The 24,096-nt window shown below is 41.6% G+C and overlaps 1 protein-coding gene across 1 annotated transcript in view; it reads left to right on the forward strand.

The window, feature by feature from the left end:
- Positions 1 to 503: 503 nt before the first annotated feature.
- Positions 504 to 24,096, forward strand: part of WNT7B (Wnt family member 7B) — a 41,300-nt gene continuing 17,707 nt past the window's right edge. The window contains exon 1 of the mRNA XM_026840964.1: positions 504 to 721. Within this exon, the coding sequence (XP_026696765.1) occupies positions 625 to 721 (97 nt within the window). The 5' untranslated portion in view covers positions 504 to 624. The remainder of the gene's footprint in view (positions 722 to 24,096) is intronic.

Genomic DNA, 24,096 nt, shown 5'->3' on the forward strand with positions numbered 1-24,096 from the left:
ATCACTCAATACCCTGAGGGTAATAATGGATGAGAGGGTTGGTAGCGTCAAGTCTCTCTCTAAATTGTGCTTAACGGTTTCAAATGAGGGATGGATGAACTGGCTGCAGTAACTAAAAGACTGAGCCTGAATCCACATAGGCCATTCAAAGCAGACATGAGTTTCAGAGATTTGTGGACAATCAATGGTCACTGTTAACTAGGTCCTGCTTTTCACATCGCATCAGCTGATGGCTCTGTGTAGGACTGGAAGCCGAAGTGCCAAAATTCCATTTCTTTGTTGTTTCTGGCACAAATCAGATCAGCAATTACTGCAAGATTTCCAACCTCTTTTAGCAGACCAGAGAGGTTGGGATAAGTTGTCATAAATTACAGGAACCCAACTTCCAACCTTTCCCCTTTTGCCCAGTGCCTGCGTGGCAGCACGTGGCAAAACAATTAATGGCCTCAATTTGGTTATAACGTGTCTTTCTGCTTTTTTTTTTTTTTTTTTTTTTTTTTGTCATCCGTGGTGGCTTTAGGAGCTAATATCATCTGCAACAAAATCCCAGGCCTGGCCCCTCGGCAGCGAGCGATCTGCCAGAGCCGCCCTGATGCCATCATTGTGATCGGGGAAGGGGCACAAATGGGAATCAATGAGTGCCAGTACCAGTTTCGGTACGGGAGGTGGAACTGCTCCGCGCTGGGAGAGAAAACAGTCTTTGGACAAGAGCTTCGAGTAGGTAAGGGTGTCTCTAATACGGTCCTGAAGCGATACGTTGGGGCTGGTTTTCTTTTCGATTTCTCACTGTTGTCCTGTGAAGGTTTATAACCCTCTGGTGTTTGCCTACCGGAGTTCAACAGTGATGCTCCCACCACAACCGTGCTCTGTGTGTTTTCATTGGTTGAAAAGTAACTGAGACACGAAATCTCCCATGATCTCGGGATGAAGCTGTGTGACTTCATACACCACCAATGACCCAGATGCCTGCACAGGCACCCGAGGGCAGAGTCATCACACCCCATGCAAAAGTATTTCTAGTTGTCGTCCTGTTAGAGCTTGCCATGATCACTGCGGTGCATATTATGGCCAATCAAAAAGGAACTAAAAAACAGCTCCAAAAACATCCCTCTGCAGACTTCTCACGAGCTTAAGTAATGGGAGAGTCTCAATTAACTGGTGGAAGTATCGTGCCTCCGACACTGGCCTTCCAATATATGACAGGGACACAGAGCTGGTTTGGTGTTGCTACTGCACTGTAAAGAAAATACTGCAAATGATTTGAGGCAGGAAACAAACTCAAAGAAAATAACACAGGACCTTGGCCTGACAAGCTGTTAGCTGACAGAAGTTAAATGGATCACTTTCCATTTACCCTACATCTGATATTATTTTAGAGGGGACATCATGCCATTTTTTTTCCAGCACTGAGACCATTATTTTCCTCATCACACAGCTCAAGCATCCTTAGCCCATTCCTGACCTTCTCCCTCTCCCCCAAGAGCTGCCCACTTACCATCCCCTCTAGTGTTTGCTGCTCAGTGCTGGGATAAGCTTTTGCAGTGTGTGGCTCTCCCAAGGACACTCAGTGATACCATCCAGCTTCTCGGTGGGGTTGTAGCCTGTTCTTCTTGTGCCCGGTTCTTCTTTGGGTGCCACCTCTTTCTTGGATTCATTGCTTTGGGTGAGTCTTGTGCCTCCAACACAACTGAATGTGGTCAGACAAATGCTCTCGTTAAAGCTGCGTGGAAAAAAGACATTGCATCCCATCTGTGCAAAGAGGAAACGACTTATATGGTGCTTTGGTTGTTACTAGAGATCAAGGCTTTGGGTTGGGTTTTTTTTGTTATTATTATTTTTTATTCCCAACACCCTTGTGAAATGAACACCAAAAGCTGAGGTATGCTTAAGTCAACAATGGAACTGAATATTTTTTCAGAAGACATGCAAGCCTGAGAGTCTGGCTGAGGTCTGGGCTTTTTAAGGGCACAGTGGCCCAGCTGTGAAGTGCTGTAATTGAGTAAATCCGTTGGCATCAGGGAACTGACTTACACCTGCAAAGACCCTGTCCTCCTGTGAGCATTACTCCACACCAGATCACAGAAGTGGAGAGGGCTAAAACTAGTAATAAAAAGACTCAGTAAAACAAATCGATGGCAAAAGAAAAGCCTGAAATTTTTGAACTTTAGAAAAAAATTTGGTAGAAATTGGGTTTGATGCTGAAAAGCTGCTGGTGAGGAAGTTGCTTGGTGTCTCTTCCTACGTTTGTTCTAAGATATTTCTAATTCTCTTTAGGTAAAACTTCTTGCCTAACTTTTGTTTCTTAAAAAGAGTGTAAGTAGAAGGCATTAAACGTTATCAAGACACCATATACAGGAAATAACCGAACATTTGACTTTTATCTTCAGCTTTAAATGAACCAGAAAAACACCTAGTCACTTGCCTTGGCTATTAGAATCACAGGTCTGGTCCTCCTTGGTTGGTCTTGTGCTTGTTTGCGTGAAGTTGATGTCCAAAATGAGGTCGCTGCCAGAAAATATACAGCTACCAAGCATGCCACCGTGGTACTTCTTTGTGCTATGTTGTCTTGATCTGCCAAAGCTTGCAGGCATGCTCTGACCCTTAGATAAATAAGTCCTCTTAACTTCTGTGAGATCGCTTATGTCCTTGAAGAGACACTCTCTGGATGGTTGTACCAGAGGTGGTGTCATCACTAAGCTTCCTGTGGCTTTCACCACTCCTGCTTTCTGCTTCAAGCTGAAAATCTTGTGGCACCTCATCAGCTCCATCCTGGTACTCATGAGTGATAATCCTCTTCACCAGAGACTCCTTCCATCCGCAGAAATCTTGGAAGTGAGCACAGTCCAAATGCCTAGAGGACTACAAGTTGTGCCTGTGCCTTCGTTCCCAACATTTCTAAACAAAATAAGAGCCACAAGGAACAAAAATTGTTTGGCATCAGGATGGACCAGCTATCGGGTTGGTCAGACTATACCAAGTTTGTAAAAACAGGGTTTTCTTGATCTGTGTTTGCCAAAATGATCACCGGATTCTTGACCTCTTCACCGAACCTGGGTGGTTTCTTACAACTCTGAAATGACTGATGTGGAATTCGGTGGGTTCTTTTATGGCTTAACCCAAACACAGACAAAACTTGGCAGTTGCAGCTGAGTTCTGCTTTGACATTTGTTGGGTGTGAAACCACACAAACTCTAACGGATGGAGGAGGTTTACATGACCCCTGCCAGCTGAGCCAGATGAGTTCCATGCAGGTCTATAAAGGATCCCATATTCCACATGTCTTTATTTGTTTTATTAGTGGAGTAGCGCCCAGAGATGATGTGGTCAATATCTAGGAAAAGGACAGGGTTTAGGAAGTGGTGTTATTACACGAGTGAGGGGTAAAAAAGTAAAAAAAAAAAAAAAAAAAAAAAAAAAACACTTAAAGGTACAAAATACTTGTAAGCATAAATATTCACACGTGTAACAAAGCACATCCGTGTCTGACACATACAGAAACACTAAACCAGACATTTGGTTCTGCCTGAACAGATTGAAGAAAGCATTAAGACTAAAAAAGACAGGTGTGGTTTTCATTTCACCCCAAAGGAAAGCTCATCTAGCTTCTTCCCAGAACTGCTTATGGAGGTGAACGATCAGGGCAAGTTATTCAGGTCGTAGTGTGGAGAGGGCAAGTAAACTGTGACAGCATGACACTAATTGCTCTCAGTCTGTTTGGGAAAGAGGGGATCTACTCTTTAGCCACTGGGCCAAGGCTCTACCACGAGCACTGACAAGTGCAGATTTATGGTTATTCTAATTCGTATCCCAATGCAACACTCCCCCCTCAAAACTGAAAGCAAACCCCCCGACTTGCCCAACATGAGGCTTCTCCAACCGCTGTTCTGTTGCCAACACCACCTCTTGGGTGCCATTATGCTCCAACGATGCGCATCTTCCAGCCACAACCAAGCAGCAGCCAGATGGCAAGACACGGGAGCAAATGTCCATCCTAGCAACATCTGGGGATCCTGCTGTGCCGGTAGAATCCCCAGGAAGCTAAGCTGGATCGGTGCCGAGCTATTTTTTCAAAGGGGTACTTCAGTGAATGAGGGTCGTACCACCTATATATATGGGAGTCTGTATTAAAAACAATTGAAATAGTTCAGAGGACAGAATAACAACATAGAAACTATGTTAGTCATGGGGCACTTACGCTGGTGTGAAAGATTTATAGCAGCCAGAGATAAAAAGTGATGGAGAAATCCAAATTAGTAGCATGAACAAAGGATGGGATGAATTAGCCAAGCATTGCGTGTAGCTTTTGTTGGTGTATTTATAGCTGGGAACTTTTCCATAGTCATGCCATCCCCAAAGAAAAGTAACTACTACTCTCACTTTACTCATCCTATCCCCTGTACATGGATTTGTCGCCTTCCTGTGCTCATCCCTAGTTTTCATGCCGGTGTCTCACAAATTAATCTTTTGTGCTCTCCACTCATTCCTCTTGCTGTAAACCTCTTTAACAAATTACCTCTTTAAAGATTTACCTCTTCAGCAAATGGATCCACAAATTAATTCCCGAATGATATATCAATTGTTATTATTGATATCTTTTGATGAAAAATAATTGTTCTAATTTTTTTGAAGACAAAGACCCTGATCTGGAAGAGTATAGCCTCTGGTCCTCTCAGGTTATTGATGCAAAAATGCTCCAGCACTAAGGATTGGTCTCTATTTCCCCAAATGATGGTTGGAGCAATCTATCATGCAGGTACCTCTAAAAGTTACACATCATTAGTAGCAGTTGAAAGCAGTACAGCCTCTGAAGTATGGAGTCAGAATGAATAACACAAGTCAAACCTACTGTTGTTCTTTGAAAGTGGATGATTCTGGCTAATTCTTTGGGTATTGACCATTTCTGCTGGAATTCTCCAGACTGGAGTGTTTATAAACAGACTGCTCTTATCAGTGCTGAATCCAGGGAAAAAAAAAAAAAAATTGAAAAAAATGAGGTGTTTTGAAAAATACAGCTTTTCAGAAATCAAAAGTAATCTGTAGACATCTCCTTTGTCAGACTGATGATGTGGATAATGATCAGGATCAGTATTCATTTGGATATATCATTGATACACTCGTCAGGGAAGAATCAAGAAATAGGCAAAAACCCAAGGGAGTTCTAAAGTTGTTTTTTTTTTTTAAAAAAAATCTTTGACCTTTTGTATTGATCTGTAGATTTCTGGCACGTTGAAAGGATGCATCTGAAGGGAGGTTAAAGCCCGGTTTATGATCGGAGGTTTAGGAGAAGAACTTAATTTTAAGAAGCTTCCTCTCGCTATACGTTCATTCAACTTTTGGTCCACTCTCCAGGCAGGAAGGGGGAGGGATGGGACAGAAACTACAGTTTTAAAGACTAAAAACAACCCTGTGCATGGATTTTATTAACTCAGAGGTGAGGAAGACTTTACAGGTTATTTTGAGAGTCAGAAAATAAAGTTGAATGTCACGGTTATATACACACGCACACATAAACTTCTTTAGAAGACAACATAATTTCAAACAGAAGATTAAAGAAGGGAGGGCAACATCTTCTGAAGGAAAGATACTCTTTAAAAAAAAGAAAAAAAAAAGAAAGTGATTCTGTATTCGCACTGGAAACAGGTCACTAAGTCCACATTGGATCCCAGTGTTTTAGTTGCAGGCCTGAAAGAAGATGGGAATTGGGCATGAAAAAGTGATGGCGTCATGGAGAAACGGTTGGCATCTTATCATACATGCTGAGGGGGTGTCAGTCAGGAAATTATTCTTGGTTCAGGCCATATATAGGCTTAATTAAATTTGGATTCAGGCTCACAGATGAATCCAGTCATTTTTATTCTGGGCTATGATGGTGGTTTAACCGAGATGCCAAATGTTCATAAAAAAACCTCCTACCAAAAATGGGAGGAGTAGAGAGGCTCACGAGTCTCCGAAAATGGAAATTCGCATCCAAGCAGATACATTCATCTAGCACAGTAGTATCTAGGACGGTATGAGTTGGCCAACTTGGAAAGCTTGACTTTCAGTACGAGCAGAAAACTTTCAAGACATGAAGACACGCGGCATCCTTAGGAATGCTTTACAACCATACTTGTGTTTTAATGCTATCAGCAAATCAATAAAGGGAACCATAAATGAATCCAGACAGTTTGCCTAAAGTAAGTACATTTCCATCTCCCTTTTTTGCCTTTCTTTCCTCCTGCCATTTCTTTCTCTGTTACTTTATGTTCTCATTTTTTTAAATCAATTTATGTCGTTAGTTATATATTTACTAATGCTTCGTAATATTCATATATCAGGTTGACTGCATGTTTATTATTCTAACATCTGTGTATTTATTATGGGAAAATCTATCTTTACGGACTTGCGTTATATCCAATAAAAACAATATGGGGGAAAGAAAGGAATCATACAGCTGGAAACAATTTGGAGGGGGAAAAAGAGTTGGAATTAGATTATTTTAAATGTGATACAGAGCAGGGTACACGCTTCACCATCGGAAAGGCAGCAATCATTGTCATAGCAGTAGGTGCTATGATTGGTTTAGGCATCTGTCAGATATTTTGAACCTCAATTGCACGGTAGCTTTTGGTCTTTAATGTGGAAAAATTTCTGGTTTTTTGTTGTTGTCATATAGCACGGTCCCAGACAACAATGTCCTCTGAGTGCTCCAGCCACTGCTCCGAAGGAAACTTGTTTTCAGTAATTTGAACTGGATGTCTGCGCTGGGGCTAGGATATGGTAAAAAGCCACGTCACTTTGAGAGGTGGCTTCTCAGGAGATGGCATCAGCTTTCGAGTCCTAGCACAGCGGGATGCCAGGAGAGGCGCACAGGGTGCATTCGATCAGCTGAAATCTGTACTGGGACTGTGCGCATCTTCCAGAAGACCAGCAGGACCAGTACAAACTGGGTCTTTATTACCCACACGGCTACCTTGGAGCAGTTGCCAACATCCATGTCACAAAATGGCCTGTGGAGGCATTGCATTGGCAAGTATGGTTTAGTTAAACTAGCAGCTGCTATAAATACCATCAGCAATAAATACCGTTAGCAATATAGCATTATAGCTATAAATGGCATTAGCCAAATAAACCTAACAGATTTAATGAGCTGACACTTAGGCAAGGGGAGTTTTTAATAGAAGCCCAGAGGTGTGTAACAAGATGTATAATTCTTGGTTATTTAGAGAAAGGGTTTTCTCATTATTGGGCTGAATTAAAAAAAAAAAATAACGACATGCATAGTGAACCACCACCCACACCACCTGGGTAACTGACAGGCAGGCAGGCAGAGGCAGCTGGTAAAGGGAAAAAAAAAAAAAAAAATCCCACCCAAATCTGAGGACGCCCTCGGTGTGCTCATTTTTGTAGATTTATCACACCACAAATACTCATTGCAAAGCCTTCTCCCGAAGTGTCTCAAACAGCACATTTCTCTTCACAGCTGACGTGCTGCCGGAAGGAGAAACAAAAATCTCCTTCACCTTTAGGATATTCAGTATATTTGTTCTAGCTTATTAGATACATATTATTGCAGAAGGATTTCAGTTATGGCAGTGACTAGCCCACAGGTTGCCTTTCAATAGCAGAAAGGCCGCTCTGGAACAGAGCTGGGCTGTTCCACCTGAAGTCCCACGCTCATATATTAGTTGCCCTACCGGCAGTAAGTGCCATAAGGCACGCGAGCTGCCTTACACGGACAGTTTGGTTTTGTTTGTTTTTTTTTTTTTCAATACAATTCATCTTGACAGAAAGCTAAACACCGTCAAAAACCTGTGCTAAGTAGTTACAAGGTAAAGTAAGTGAGAAGGTTATTTTAGTTTGCATTATTTGGAGGAAATTAAGGAGTTGAGTCAAGCAGCTCGTCCTTTCTGACTGTAGAACGGTGGATAAGCTTTTTACTATCACAAGTAGCAAAGCAAGAGAGTAACCCAAACCAGAATAAGAAAATAAACCTCCCAGCTGGCGGTAGCTGAGGTTGGGAAGGACTGGTTAAAAAGTTATGAAACAACTACTGTGCTAAGAATTTATATTATTTTAACTGAGGAGACAGCCTATTGTGAGAGCGGTAGGTTCAGGTTCGTCTTCATTTCTGTAGGTTTCGGTCACTTGGAGGTTTTTAGAAAAATAATACCTTTCTATTCCAAGGAAGTATTGTTGTGTTAAGGAAACATCTTGTTTTGAGAGGATGGATGAATCATCTTAGTGAATCAACGTGATAACTTGGTTATGCTTAAAAAAACCCTTAATGCCAGAGTCTCATAATGGTCTGGTGAGGTTTTAGCAATGTTTTCGAAACACAGTGTAAATCACAGGTGAAAAGATAAACGTGAGTCGACAGAACTATTTGTAAATTATGAGTCGACAGTAACAAATTTTGACTTCACTAAAAAAAAAGGCATTTTGCTACATTTAATTTTATCATCTTTGTCTTTTTCTTGTCTCCCTATAAAAGAAATGTCTAGCATATATAATCAGTAGCATACAGTAATTTCCAATCATGAACAGACAAATTTTGGCATTTCCCAATTTTCTACTCCCTAGTCTTTTTGTAAGGTACTACTGTCTAGTTCAGGTGTAGCTCAGCAGTGTTTTCTTTTCCCGCAAGGGTCATGAGTTTGAGGAAAAGTACAAGTTCTCTCAAATTAAAATGTCATTGTTGCCATTTAAATATTTACCTCTTTGGCAGCAGGCTTGCTTTAAAAGGCAGACATCCTTATTTAAAACACTAATATGTTAATACAATTACTTCATGAACTCTGCGTGGCTTGCAGCTGGATGAGAAATGGTAGATGTTGACTTGAGTGAAATCTGGAACTTCCATCCCGAGGGAAGTCCTAACTTTTTAAACTTCCGTGTCGTTCCATTTTTACATATAAAAATGAAGATTTTCTTGGAGCAGACGTTTTTCTGTAGACATTTTCAAGCTAGCATACACTGATATACCTGGCTGAACAACTCCATTTCGGTTTGTTAGTGCACTTAATTTAAATTAGTTATGTGCACTGGTGTAATTTGATGCAGGGAACAGTAACTGGGGAGACTCAAAGTTCCGTAACACACCGCACAGCTCGATAAGAGACATCACGTAGCGTAACACGCTGTCTTCCCGTGACCTTAAACCTCAGGTCTCTCAAAAAACAACGGACTGACATGGAGATGCATTTTATTCTAATATTTTTGTTCAATGGTTCAAAACTGAATGGACCTGGTTTTTATTAAATGGAATAGCTCCATTTAAATGTCAGTATGGAAAATAAACATTTTTTTGGAAAGGGGTGGGTACTTGCGGGTTTTGGCATTCTGCAATCATCCTAATAAATATGTAATTAGCTGTAGTGGAAAAGGGTACTGTTATGTATAATGTGGCCTTACAGGCAGAGTCTGTAATGACCTGTAACTCTGATCTTCTCCTGCTCAGCATTGGCCAGAAAAGAAAAAAAAAAAAAAAAAAAAAAAAAAAAAAAAAAAAAATCCTCCTTTTTTTCTCTTGCTTTTAACTTCATGTTTAGCTACTCAGGATAAAATTTTCCATGTCACTTGTCTGGTCTGCCTTGGGACGTGTGAGTCAGAGGTCCTGTGGAAAAGATCATATGCAAATTCTAGGCTATTATTTAATTGAATACTGTACCAAAATTTGGACACAACAGGGCTAACCTTGCGTAGCAGCATTAAGTTTGGCATTTCCTTACTTCTGAGTGCCTCACTTGGAACGTTAACGCTCCTTTAACATAATTTTTCTTTTTTTTTTCACGTCACTTCGTAATAAAATTGCTGGCTACAAATGATCCAGAGCATGCTGACTCCATTAGTTACTTCCAGTGTCCCACTCCCACTGATCGGTGACTTACAACGTAAGGCAAATAACATTTAAAGTTAAATAAAGTGGTGCTGGGCTTAATCCAAAATGACAGCGACCGAATTCTGGTGCTATTGCTGTCAGAAATTTTGCCACTGCTTTCACGCGAGCCAGGATCTTACAGCCACTAGAAAGGCTCCTGGCTTTTGGGTACGAGCAGAAGTTCAAAGTGGAGCTGAATTCCGTAGCAGGGACTCGGCTAAAACCTGATTAGTTAAATGGAAATCAGCTCTACACCGCTTGATCTTTTAAGTGCAGAGCAACTTTGAGAACAGGGAGATGCTGCCAAATCTTGCCACTGCAAAGAAAAGTTCTTTACGTGAGATGACGGGTAGGTTGGGACGGCAGCTAACCTGCTGGTCTGTGATCCTGGAATTACTCGGGGTTCTAATGACTTTGGAGATTCCTTGAGCTTTACTACTGCGGTTAACTATGTTGTCAAAATCTCTTCCCTAGAATTACAGATGATAGGTTTGGTCATCTAGTCCAACCTCTACATCAAGCAGGACAGGCTAAACATAACATTAGACTTCAGAGTTACATGTGTAGCAGCATCCCTCCCTTTCCTCCTCTGTTCTCTGGGATACATTCTGTTTGGTAAACCATCTGTTTCTAAATTGAAAAGCCTGAAACGCACAGAGAGGCATTTACAAACATTACAAAAAAAACACACAGCCGTCCTTGATCTGTGCATTTTGGTTTGCAAACAAATGTTTCAGCGTTCAGGGTTAGAGCACCGATCCGTGCAGTTTGCTCTCTTGCCTCCAGTCACGAGCAATTTCTTTTTCTAACGAAGTGGCTGGTGTATTCCAAAATATTACATCTGACAAATACCTTATTTTCGAATCGACAAAATTTCCGTCTTGAGTATCGTGCACGACTTTTCAGCATTGGGTTAAATTGCCCATGACTGTAGCTTGTTTCTTGCTGACGTATTGTGTGTCCATAAGTGTGAAGTATATTATTGTTACTGACATAAGAGTCAAATTAAAACGAAAGAAATAAATCAAGCAAGAAAGAGGACTATATAATTGATTATTTGGAGGCTTGAAAAAAAATGAATCTAGCACGTTAGCGCTAAGGTAGCTGTTCTCTCAGGATTCGAACTGGCCAACAACTTAAGTCGTGCTCTGTTTACCCAATATGTGCTTAACCTTAAACTGTTTAAAGTCCTATTAAAGCTGCTTCGGAAGCATTTCACTTTAAATGTGTGCTTGAGTAGTTTGCAGAATACAGAAGTCATGGTGGCAGCCAGCATGCAAGATCAAGCTGACGATGGGTCCCTCAGCTAGTAAGAACTGTCACACCTATCCGGTTTTGATCAGATTTGGCCTTAGGTTGGAACTGGGTCTAGGAGCTACAAGTGGAATCTGTTGCTATCTATAATGGTCTCTACACCGAAGAGGTTCAATCTCCAATTTCTGGGACTGTGAAAGAAAGATGATTCCTAAGACTTCACCAGTGTCAGTGTAAAAAGGGACCTTATATTGCTGAGGAGCCTTTAAGCAATCTGCTCTCCCCACAGACAGCTCACCGGTGCCCTCGGAGAAGACATTTCTATCTCTAGATAGAAGCTCCACAGACAGGGACTGAGTTGCTCTAGACTGGAAAGCTCTATTCGAATGGCTAAACCGAAAAAAGTTTACTCATGAATCATGATTTATATTTCCCTGTTCACTCATTCCTTCATGATAACATGGAAACTCGTTGTCTGTCTGATTCAGCCTTCACCCGTCCTCCTCCTCAGAGGTGTCCGTGCAAAGCCCCACCTGACACGGCCAGGGCAACCTTGGGGTTTCTGAGGGGAATGGCACAAGAGGTAGCAGCGGTTTCTGTCCCTGAACTAAAGAGCTTCAGACAACAAAGACAGAAAAATGGGGAGCCCCTTCCTCTCTTCTTTTCTTTGGCCCAGTTTCATACCACATAGCTCCAGGCATTGCATGAGATGTCTCAGATAGGAACCCAGTCAGCCCGTACTCCTTGTATGGTCAGAGAAGAGAGAGAAGCACTTCCAGAGGGTGATTTGGATCTTAATTTGACTGCATGACTGTCTGAAGGTCCCTGTTGACTATCCTGGGAGCTCAGACTCCCTAATTAGGCATCAAGCTTGTTAATATCTTTGTTCATCTATGAAATTTTTCCACCTCTCCATTTATGTTTCTCAGGGGATCATGTGGCCCGCTCATAAAGTCACACCTACTTGCCCCACATAGACATGGAAACTTGATCTTCATTTAAAATCCCAATTATTCTGGGTACTTATTCACCAGTAGTACCTGCAAAAGTTGTCTTAGCCGAGGACTTTCAGACAGATACTGGGGGGAAAAAAAAAAAAAAAGCTGCGACCACAGGCATAACCACTGCTGCTATTTGGAAATTTAAGAACAAGTGGGAGTCCAAAATTACCACCAGATGGTGCACCTATTTAGCAAGTGACAGAGACATGTTCCACAAGAAAGGGTAGCCACAGCTTCCAGCAACCCATCAAGTTGCTTCCCCTGCTGTTTATTCTCCGCTGTGATATAAATTGAATGTGTTGGAAACATGGACCTGCCGGTCATACTATTCCGTTACATTTAATATGGAGTGTGTTTTCAATCTCCGCGATGGAAGCCTGTCAGCTGCCTGGCTAGGGACACGAGGAAGTGGGAAAGAGTGGAGCGGATCTACGAATGCATGTAAAGGGAGAAGGGAAGAAAAAGAGATGGGCCAGGAGCTGGAAAAATTGGTAATGGTGAATGGCGACGAGCAGGCTCCAAAACCAGCTCTGCGTGGCTCTTTCATTCAGCTGGGCTAGTCTTGGCTATTAATGGTTGGTAGCTGGGAGAAGGCTGAGGTCAGGGCATCTCTGAAACATAGTCTTGATGTCCAAGTCAGTATTTTGTCAAACTGCCAGTGCCGGTATCCCAGGAGAAAACACGTGCGACGTTTTATTAACTGCAGAGCAAAGGTGGTGAACTTTCCAAAACAGTGAATAATTTTTTTCTTCTCTAACTGCTTCTTGTTCCTAAGTGCTCGTGGTTCTCCCTACTCAAGAGAAAGCTCAGCACAAGGCGATAAGCATACAATTTCTGCCATGTTTCTCCCAGTGTCACAAGACCGTGCGATTCTTTCGACTAGATTTGCTGTAAATCAACGCACTATCATGTGTAGGACACGAGCAGGTCTCTCTTCACATTCTGCCGCACTTCTTGCTTTAAAGAAAATTCTAAAGTAATACCTCGGTACCTGGCAATCCTCTTTCATGAACGTCACAAGATTGATGCAGAAGAAAATATTGTGAGTCTCTCATTTTTTGGCATAGGTATGTCTTTTACTGCTTTCTATTGTTTCGGTATGTTTTAAAGGATGCTGGAAATAGAATTTAATACATTGCTAGGGAATGATGAATTAGCAAGTTAGAAAGGTTGTTTTTTTAATTACAACCTGACCAGTAAAGACATGTCTGAACTGAAGATTTCCTCTGAGCAAAAAGTGAAAACGTTGGGATAGCCCTTAACCTGAGAAGTACTCATTCAGAATGGACAAAATGATTTTTCATTCTCCTTGTCCAAGCCAAGAAGAAGGCGTCACCTCCATAAGCTCAATACAATTCCCTTCCTATAATTTTTCACATACCCTGTGGCTCCTAGCTCAATGTGAGAACTATCATTTTATGGTTAAAGCATGGATCAGGAGATAATGGACTTGGACTCTGTTCCCAGCTGTGCCATATACTTTTCTTCTGACCTTGGGCAAGTCACTTCATATTTTGCAGTCTGGATGCTAAAGATGACTAATTTCAGTGGGGAATTGAAAAGCTTAATTAATGTGGACTCTAACCTCCACTTAAAACATTTGTGAAGTACTCTGGGTTCCTCCAACTAAAATGGTCGGTGTTAAAAGTCTTCTTATCCAAACAGTCAGCAAAGGACAGAAATGTCGTGGAGGGATTTGGTCTTCTAAAAAGCAAGTCCAGGCCTGAAAAAAGACCATACTAAAAAAAAAAAAAAATCCCAGTTGCATAGGTCTGGTAAGTTTATTAGCTTAGTCTGCATGAGAAGCAAGTTTGGAAGCTTTAGGCAGTTGTCCACAAAGAGCCCAAACTCAAATTTCACAAAGAGGAAATACTTACATGTTCAGTACTTACATGTAACATAACAGAGAGAGGACAAAGCCCACAGGGAGGGTAACTGCTGGGTACTTACGGGACGTTTGCTGGTTGTGTGCTGTGATTCCTCGAGTAAATCTTCCTGTCTGAGACCCTCTTTTCCTACCTACTGGTGCGCAGTGACATCCTGACACCAGCGATGGGGCTTGAACCCTTTTCCTCTCCTTCTCTTCCTTTTGCTCCTTGCTTTCTCCCATTTTCTTTCACTTTGGCAGTTCAGAAAAGCTGAAACCAAGTTCCCTTCCCCTTTGTTTGCTTTTCCCTTGTCCATTGATCAACCATGTTGCTTTATTACAGACACTGTAGTATTAACTACAGTATAAACAGAAGCTCTTAGCAGGGGGGTTAGCTGGGATTTCCCTGACCTCTTACACAACTGAAGCTTCTGCAGCACCACTTTCTTGTTTGTTTTCAGGGATTAGTGGCAATATTCCACATACTGCTGACATAATCAGGCATAAGCTTTGCTCAGAGAAGGCAAGACACTGGTTTTTAAAAGACCCTGGACTACTGTACTACTAGGGATGGGCATGGGAAGCTTGAAAGGCAACAGCCTACCCTCAGATCTGAGTGGCAGTAAGATTACTGATGTGTTTTTGCACAGCGTGAAGTATTTCTGTGAATACTGTTTCCTGCTGAAAGTTAAATTCAAAGTGTCTGCCCGGAATATCTCATATAGCAGCATGTGCACGCTGTCAGTTTGCGTTAGCCAGGGGAACATGACATCATGTGATAGGCAAAAACACTGCTTGGTACCATAGAGCCTAACGCAAGACTTTTCACGTGAAACATTTGTTTTGTTTTGGTTTTAAGACATTTGCCTTTCTAACTGCTCTGTTTTAATTAGAGCTCAACCTGAACCACAAACGATAGATTTGAACTTTCCCAGAGTTCAGTGGTGTTCAGATCTGGCTTTTGGTTTGGCCCATCACAAAGACAGGGGTCAGCTTCAAAGTTCAGATCTGGAAATGGGCTGCTACAAAGCAGGGGGCTGAGAAGATTATTTGGTGAGACCCGTATCTCGTTTTAATGGTGGATTTGCAGTAGAGACACTTGCCTTTCTCAGAAGTACTTTTACGTAAGCAGCATCTTGAAGACTGGTGTTAATACCAGTCTATCTACTGAAATACTTTTGTATTTCTACTGCAGAAAGGGTCTTGTCTCTCCTTTCCTGGTCACAAAGCTTGGATCCTGGTCTGAAGCTGGAGTATCTTAAAAAACTAGATTTTACTTCTCATCTTTGTTTAAAACTCATCCTTCAGTTCCAGGGTATCTCACTTAAAAACAATGGAAGCTCTTTGTGGGCTAGAAATTTGATCTTTTTATCCTCATCACATTTTTTTTTTTTTTCAGCTGAAAGGGCACCTAACTCACAGGGCCGGCATCCACCCATTTGTCAAACTCTTGCAGGTGTGGATCAGCATTTTAGGGTGAGCTTGCTCAGTACCTGGCAAAACACAAGCTTAACACAACGCAAATAATAAATAACAACCACTAGCCTACTATAGCCTGACTGACAGGGTTAGCTGGACAGGTTCAGATTAAACACTGATTCAGGAGCTTTCTTGCATCCTGAGCAGATTCATACAATTCTTCCTTGTTTAAGTGAATCTTGTCAATCCCCAACTCCTGTCAGGACCAGAAACTCCAGAGCTGAAAAAAAAAAAAAAAAAAAAAAAAAAAAAAAAAAAAAAAAAAAAAAAAAAAGACTTTGCTCTTGTGATGCTTCCAGACTCATTTTGCAAACCAGAGAGGTTTGGACTAGAATCTAAACTTTGTGTATTTATCCAAAACCCTCTGAGCTCTTTACTCTCTTAAATCTCTTTCATATGTGTGATTTGTGCCATGTCTTGTTCACTGGGGTTACAAACTTGACTACCAGGCAAAGACCCTTTAAACACCAAGAAGCATAGCCATCGTTACTTGTCCTAGCTCTCCTCCCAGAAGGATTGTCAGGCAAGTCAAACGTATCAGAAATGTGAATGCAGACGCACAAGGAGTGGTAAGAGCATTTGGAAAAAAAAAATATTTAAACAAATTCGAAAGCAACTTTCAACTCAGCCCTGTCACCAGAACTTTCTCATTTGCTTTCCGCAAAAGATGAGCTCTGGCAGGGGACCCCAGTGAGTTCTGGGGTTACTGCCCAGCTGTTTGCCCTACGCCTGGAAGCTGGGATCTCTGCAGCAGAATTAGCAGAGCAGAAGGCAGGCTCGTCCTGATGGTGTGCAGACACAGCCTCTCTGCTGCAGCCACCAAGGAAGGGCTGGTCTGGGCTGGACTGTAAGCTAAAGCCATCGAGGCACGGTCCTTCTGCTGCCGTGGGAGATACCAAGGGAGTGGTAACATCCTAAACAGCCACATCGAGACTCGCCGCGTCTCACCTCTCAAACCCCACCTTCATCAAGGCCCCCACACCTGAAGTTTGGACGGTGTCACAAGCGGTGGTGATGCTCACGTGCGACAGTTTTAAGCCCTGACGGGACCGAGACCACGTTGCCAATGTCCCTCTCAGACCCAGCCGGTCAGGCTGGCAGTGAGGCACAAACCCCGGGGTTGAAATAAAGAGATTTAATACAACAGCGTGATAACTAACAATCTGAACAACAACAGTAGCAATAATCAACAACAATAAACAGTAATAACAGTAAACAAGACAAAAGATACACAGAGAAATACCGCAATGGACACAGCCAGCCCCTGCGCCTGCTTCCCGCGACCAAGGCCACAAAGGAAAGCTTCCCGCGCTGCCGCCGGACCTGATGAATAACCCACCTGGAGATCCCTTACCCCTCTCTGCTGGGGAAACTTAACCCCATCCTAGCCGAACCAGGACATCACGGCACAGATTGGCGTGTGAAATCGGACACGTTGAGTTGGACCTCTGCGGTGTCCTGCCTGTCATCAGGAAACATGCCAGGAATTGATGGCAGCAACAGATCTGTAGGACAACCCTAAAGAATGATATGCAGAATGCTCCTCCGGGAGACAATCCAACAGCCGTTCCTAGCAAAGGCAACAAGAACCTCTCTGCTACGTTCTGGTGCAGAATTTTACAGAAAAAGTCAACATTCTGGTACGCTATTTGATGCGAGTTGTTCTTCCTTTTTTGTCAAGCATAGGAAACAGTCTTTTGTCTGTGCCTACGCACCTTTGAAGAATATCTTAGGGCCACCTTGAAGAGCAGAGTCACTGGACAGGATGAAGCATCACAGTTCCTGTGCCCGAAAAGTGCTGTCCCAGGCACACCAGAGCTCTTTCTCCATGACCACTAGTCTGAAATACTTTTCAGAGCCCCCCCAGCCTATCTGTCAGCATTTCTGAGGCTGGGCGGTGCTTCTCCACACTCACTGCTATTACCACAGAAGGGGGTGCATATCAAGGTATCTCTAGATGTCATTATTTCAGAGATATTTGACATAAGACTCCTCTAGTATTGCTGTTGCACTGAAAGCTTTAACGTGACAGATGGTTATGCCGTTTTATGGTATTTCTCTGGATTTAGATTGGAAATCTGACAGATAATTTAAATAAATATTTATTTATTAGATCCTCTCTAGACCAAGTAGATGCCTAGTGTATGTGATTCAGTTTAATAAAAGATGCTGCTGCACTTCATAAACCTCATCTTACAGACGTCACGACTAAGAAGAATTAGTAACTTTATTTTATATAAAATCATCCTAATTCTGTACTTGATAGAAGCAAGTTAAATGATGCTCCGAAACAAACTAGAAAAATACACTAGAAGAAGTTATATTACGTTCAGTAGAATATTTTTATCCTAATCAGTGAAACCGACAAAGTAATTTTCTGGCTTTTAATGTAACGAAATCTTTTTTTCTCCAGTCAGAATATAAAACAGAATAATGGACTGATAGTGGAATATTTTAAGGGTGGGATCTCCTTTTCTAAAACCACCATATACCCTCAGCAATTACACTTAGATGACTGCTGCCAGCACAGTTGGAAAGGCTCACTGTGAAGGGAAATCTGGCTTAACTCTCTGATGGGATCAGTTTAGACTTTCACCCTTTCTTTGCATTTTCTGCTCCCAGTTTTGGAGTTACCCTGTACAGCTTGACAGCTTCTGGAAGTCTTGCTTTGTTGGTGCCTGCTCTCTCAGTGCTTGGTAAGGCTGGATTCCTATCCCAGCCACATGCAAAAGATGAGCTGGAAGAACATCTACAAGACAGGTTTTACAGCGAGCATCCCTTTGCAGATTTAGCTCCAGGTTCCCAGCTCTTGCCCTATAGATGTAATTAATTTTGTATACAGTAAACATGGGTGTCTAATCTGAAAACAGCACCTCATACTTGCAAAATGTCTTGGGCTAGGCTTGCTTGCTCCTGCGCTTGCTTTGTATGTAGTTCCAGAAGGGAGTTTCTAGATTAATACATATATGCATATATATCAAACAATTGTGCTGGCTAACGTAAGAAGTGCGTACGAGGGAAAAAAAAAAAAAAAAGTCTGTGTTGCCAAATAGAAGCAGCCATCTTTTAAGACCTTGCTTAAAGTTGCACAAGTCTTGCTAGTAGTCAAGAAATATTATCAACTCCAAATGGGGACGTAGAAACATGCAGCATCTCTGAAACAAAAGCAGATACAACCTCAGCAAAACTTTTGGCAAGACACTTGAATTAGTTTTGGGTTTTTTTTCCAAATTAGAAGTCAAGAAAGGACGTGGATCTAATGCTATGCGTGTGTGGCATGCGAGGAGTGCGAGTGCAGAGTTAGGAGTGGCCGCTCAGTGCTGTGTATTTCTCTGGCAGGAGTGGTGATGCTGAGCACCGCTGTGCCCAAACCCCTTGATGGCTCTGGCATTAGGTGACCAGTTCACTCCTGTGCTAGATAGAACAGCACGTGGAAGAGCAGAGCAGAGAAGATCCAGTCCCGGGAGCTGCTGCTTCTTTCTTGGAGCTCTCCTGTCCCACCATGCAGCTGTGTGGACATCCTCCCTAAAAACAGGGTTGAATTTGTGCTTCAGTTGTTGGTCGAGAAGTCTACAGCTAAATTCCTCCCCACAAAGAGAATCCAACAAGAGGACAGCTTGTTCTTTTACAGCTCCTTCTGCCATATGGACAAACATCTTAACCTCCCTGTGTCCCTGTGAAAGAGAAGTGACAGTGTCTCTCTTCTGTTGCCCTCTCCAGCTGGAAGACACTCAAGGCAAGAACCGCCTCTTGCCTAACACGATTTGTGTCTAACACCAATTCCAGCTGGGAATCACTCAGTATACCTGTAATTCAATAATTATGGCAAAGTGGTACCGGCCCACTAATAGGCTCTGCATAACATATTGAGGTAACATTCATGACTCAATTAAACCGCCCCAAGATATTCTGAAGCAAGAGCTGAAATTTCATCTGCAACGTGGACAGACATTCGCGCACGCAGACACCCGCCCACAGACACTCCGACATGCCCAGGTACAGGATCTTAGTGCTAATTCAGTGAACCCTTTAAAAGGTGTTATTATTTAACATGTTTCTACAGCAAAGCACAGGTGTGCACCACGGTTCACAAAAGAGTACATACAGACCTGACCACTGCCCTCGGGGATTTGTTATCTAGGTTAGAGGTGACACGAGATGATACGGGAAAGGATGACTTCATGTACATGGCAGTGTGGATTTACTTCTAGAGAGATGTTCTTCAACACGTTTATATCGGGCCACTGAAATGATTTAAATGAGTTAATTAAAATACTGACCCAGCAGAAAGTCCACTGAAAAAGCCTGATTCTGCAGGGTGATGACTTCTTAATATTCATGAGCATTATAGTAGGGATGACAGAGTGTTTGTGAAATTGGGTCCGTAGAAAAGTCAAATCGCAAAATCAGAATAATTTAGGTAGAAAGGATCCTCTATTGACAACCAAGGAGAACAGCCATTCTGAACTGATTCACTGGCTAAAGTCTCAAGCCTATAGAATCCACACACATGAAAGTCTCAGGGACTGAAATGGTTTGGCAGCAACCGACCCTGCTGCTGTATCTTACCAAACTGAGCATGAAGCTGACCTGAAAACAATTTTATTTAAAAACGTGGTAGCCCTGTCCTCCATTTCCCTGACAGGTTCATAGTGGTGGCTTCTTTTCTGCTGGGTTTTGGTTTTGTTGTTGTTGGGTGGGGGTTTTTTGGTTTGTGTTTTTTTGTTTGTTTGTTTGTTTGTTTTGTTTTTGGTTTTTTTTTATGATGTGGCAAGAATATTTTTTAATTTCTTAAATCAGAGTGGACATTATTCCCTTTGCTGAGCACCACACAGGTATCTCAGAAACATTTAACAGGCCATATTGTAGTGCAAGAACACTATTCAGAGCAAACTTAAAAAAAACCCCACCAAACCAAACATGCCCACATAGCTACGGATACCCTTCCCTTTTTCTTAAATATTGTTTTTATTTCTCCCTGTGAAATTACCTTAAAAAAGGGAGATCATAATGCATTGGCAAGTCCTACAGATAAGAACTGTTACTGTGAATAGATTGAGGCAGGAGAATTATTAGAATGGAATGGAAAAGGAAAAGGAAAAGGAATAGGAAAAGGAAAGAAAAGAAAAGAAAAGAAAAGAAAAGAAAAGAAAAGAAAAGAAAAGAAAAGAAAAGAAAAGAAAAGAAAAGAAAAGAAAAGAAAAGAAAAGAAAAGAAAAGAAAAGAAAAGAAAAGAAAAGAAAAGAAAAGAAAAGAAAAGAAAAGAAAAGAAAAGAAAAGAAAAGAAAAGAAAAGAAAAGAAAAGAAAAGAAAAGAAAAGAAAAGAAAAGAAAAGAAAAGAAAAGAAAAGAAAAGAAAAGAAAAGAAAAGAAAAGAAAAGAAAAGAAAAGAAAAGAAAAGAAAAGAAAAGAAAAGAAAAGAAAAGAAAAGAAAAGAAAAGAAAAGAAAAGAAAAGAAAAGAAAAGAAAAGAAAAGAAAAGAAAAGAAAAGAAAAGAAAAGAAAAGAAAAGAAAAGAAAAGAAAAGAAAAGAAAAGAAAAGAAAAGAAAAGAAAAGAAAAGAAAAGAAAAGAAAAGAAAAGAAAAGAAAAGAAAAGAAAAGAAAAGAAAAGAAAAGAAAAGAAAAGAAAAGAAAAGAAAAGAAAAGAAAAGAAAAGAAAAGAAAAGAAAAGAAAAGAAAAGAAAAGAAAAGAAAAGAAAAGAAAAGAAAAGAAAAGAAAAGAAAAGAAAAGAAAAGAAAAGAAAAGAAAAGAAAAGAAAAGAAAAAAGAGACAAGACTATGTAACAACATCTGTTTCCTCATCACCCCATTTAATTTAAGGACGTTAGCATACTTTAGGACCCAGTTTCTCCGAGATGCCTCCAGGAATCTGTGCTTTCCGACAAGGGGTGGGTGCAAAGAACTTGCAAGACGTCTCCAGCTGGGCTTTCACGTCTGATGATATATCAAACCACTCGTTATCACTGAAACGAAAAAGCCCCGACCATTCAGCGGGGAACCATTAAGCCCCACCATGGGCCGTCAGAAAGTCCAAAAGAGAACACGGGCAGGAGACGGTGTCTCTGCTCCAGCTATTGCTTCCCACGTGCTACTTTGGCAGTATTAGCAGCAGCGTTGTGAAAACACAGCCGGCTGTGACACTGCACAGGCTCTTCTCCGTGGTACAGGGTACCTGGGAACTACCCCCTTACGCTCTGTGCACTGTGCATGTCTCAAGCCATGCTCCTGTGCATGCTTTAAACGGGTGCTTAGCACCGAGTTCTGATTAAACCTTGACAAAACCAAGCGGTGGTGGTTCGGGATCAAAGCTTAATTCCCCCTTTTTCCATAAGAATGAGATGCAGATTGTTTGTTAGGGCTGAGTTAGTGAGAAATATTTGCTACAACAAAGATGGTTTTACAGGGGAGAGACCAAAAATTTCATATTTCTCTGGCATTGCTAAACATCTTCCCAGAGATCACAGCTAATCACTAACCTCACAGGAGCCGGCCCAGAAAACTCCACCAAGGGACATGCTGCCAAAAGACGGTAAAAAACACAACAGAATTATGCTCACTTTGGAAAAAATAATGCTGACTATTGTTTACAGTTGCCAGGAGTTCACTGAATATGTTTAGTGCATAAAGTAAAAAAAAAAAAAACGTAAATAGTTAGAAGCCTCATTACAGCAACCCCTGCAGAAAGTACCACCAAGTCTTTAGAAAATAACCATGAAATTGGAAAAATGCTTGAAAAAATGTGAAAAGCAGAGGCAAACAGCTCTTTTTAATAGACATGCTTCCAAAAGTACATAAATAGTGACAGCAAGGAGCTGCATGAAGGCAAATGTGAAATAAATCTGGCTCATGTACAGCCCATTCCAAAAGAAAATTTGACAAACCCACACGAGCAACAGAAAACAATTGAGTTGACGGAGCGATTCTAGACTGATGGCCAAAATTCTGGCACCTCCCATAAAAGCTTAGTGGTAGTCTAGAGATTAAAAACGTTGAATAAGAGAAGAATCTGTAAATAAACTGTTATGTCACAGCACTACACATTCTCAGCTTTGAAATCTGCAATATTCTATGTCCCAACCACGTGTAATTGGAAAGAGACATCATGAACAGTCTAGGAAGAAGATGATGAAATCATGGGCAACTCCTGCTCTAGCTCTATCTGGATAAGCAAAATTAAACAAGACTATTTTAATTAAACTCTAATAGACCAAAGAAGATTTTAGGGAGGAAACAGGAAATGAATAAATACTGTAAAATGAACATTGACAACGCAACTATTGGAAGACTCCACCAGATTTGAGCAGAAGGTCCTGCCAGAGTAACAGATACTCAGTCTGCACTAGGTTCGTAATTCAAGAGCACTTCTGAGCACAGGGGCTACAAGAAGAACCTCACGACCACAGATGACTATATCTTTTTTTTTTGACAACAGGCTACACAGCAATCATTCAGTCAGTACTCTGTCGATAAGTGGAAAATGAAGAAAATATCTGTCCCACTACTCAGTGGAGTGGACGCCCAAGGAGAGTGTAAACCAAGGATAATGTCGAGAAGGCCAAGTACTTCTTGCATCAGCCTTCAGAAAGGTCAATGGTGAGCGGATAGTTGTAGAACTAATATCACTGGCAGAGAAATACAACCTCAGCATTAGGCAGGGGGAGGTTTTTGTCCAGGCTGACTGCTTTCCAGTTAGCTGTCGCTCATCTCAGAACATCTAATGAAGCCACTTTAGACCCATTAGCCCTGACAGACATTAGCGCTGAAAAGTTGTGGAGAACTCTAATTAAGAAGAATTGAAAAAAAAAAAAAAAAAAAAAAAAAAAAAAAGAAAGAAAGGAATTAGAGAACCAATCAGCTCAACTTCAGTAAATGAAAAAATATGGGAACAAAACCACATTTGTAAGCTCCTAACTGAGAGCAAGGAGATGAGTAACAGTCAACAAGGATCTGTCAAGAACAAATACTGTTAAACCAATCTGATTTCCTTCTTTTGCCACCCAGGGCCTCAGAGGCAGAGGAGCAGCCGGTTATACCATAGATCTTGGACTGAGGTGAAGCTTTTGACACTGCTTTATATGACATTCTCACAAGAAAAGTAAGGAAAAGCTAACCAAGTGGGCACATACTATCTGGAAATCGTACTTGGAGGGTAGTTCTCAAAACCGAAGGATGTACTAACTGGGTTTCCTTTGCGATCTGTGCTGGATCCAGTACCAGTCAGCATTATACTCTTGGCTTGACCAAGGGAATAAGCTGTGCACATTGAATTTACAAATTACGTCAGGCTGGGAGGGACTGTTGAGAAAGTTGAAGGAAGTTGGGAGTCAAAATTGAAAATGATGATGCAGAAATGATCTGGAAAAGAAGAAAAGGAAAGGAAAAAAAAAAAGACAAATACACGGGGATCTATATGTGGGAATAATCAGCTGCACAAATGCAAGATGGGAAACATCTGGTGTGATAGCAGCTGCACAGAAGACGACTGCAAACTGAGTAAGAGTCAGAAATACCCCGCTGCTGTGAAAACGCCATGCTGGCATGAGTGACCCGGGGTGAAGCATGGGAGACGTGTGAGCAGGTCAGGCCTCGGCTGGAGGTCCCTGTCGCGTCTCCGACCCCCCAGCCCAAGGCACAGAC

Source organism: Athene cunicularia, assembly GCF_003259725.1.
Source record: "Athene cunicularia isolate RWA chromosome 1 unlocalized genomic scaffold, athCun1 chr1_part2, whole genome shotgun sequence".
Classification (NCBI taxonomy): domain Eukaryota; kingdom Metazoa; phylum Chordata; class Aves; order Strigiformes; family Strigidae; genus Athene; species Athene cunicularia.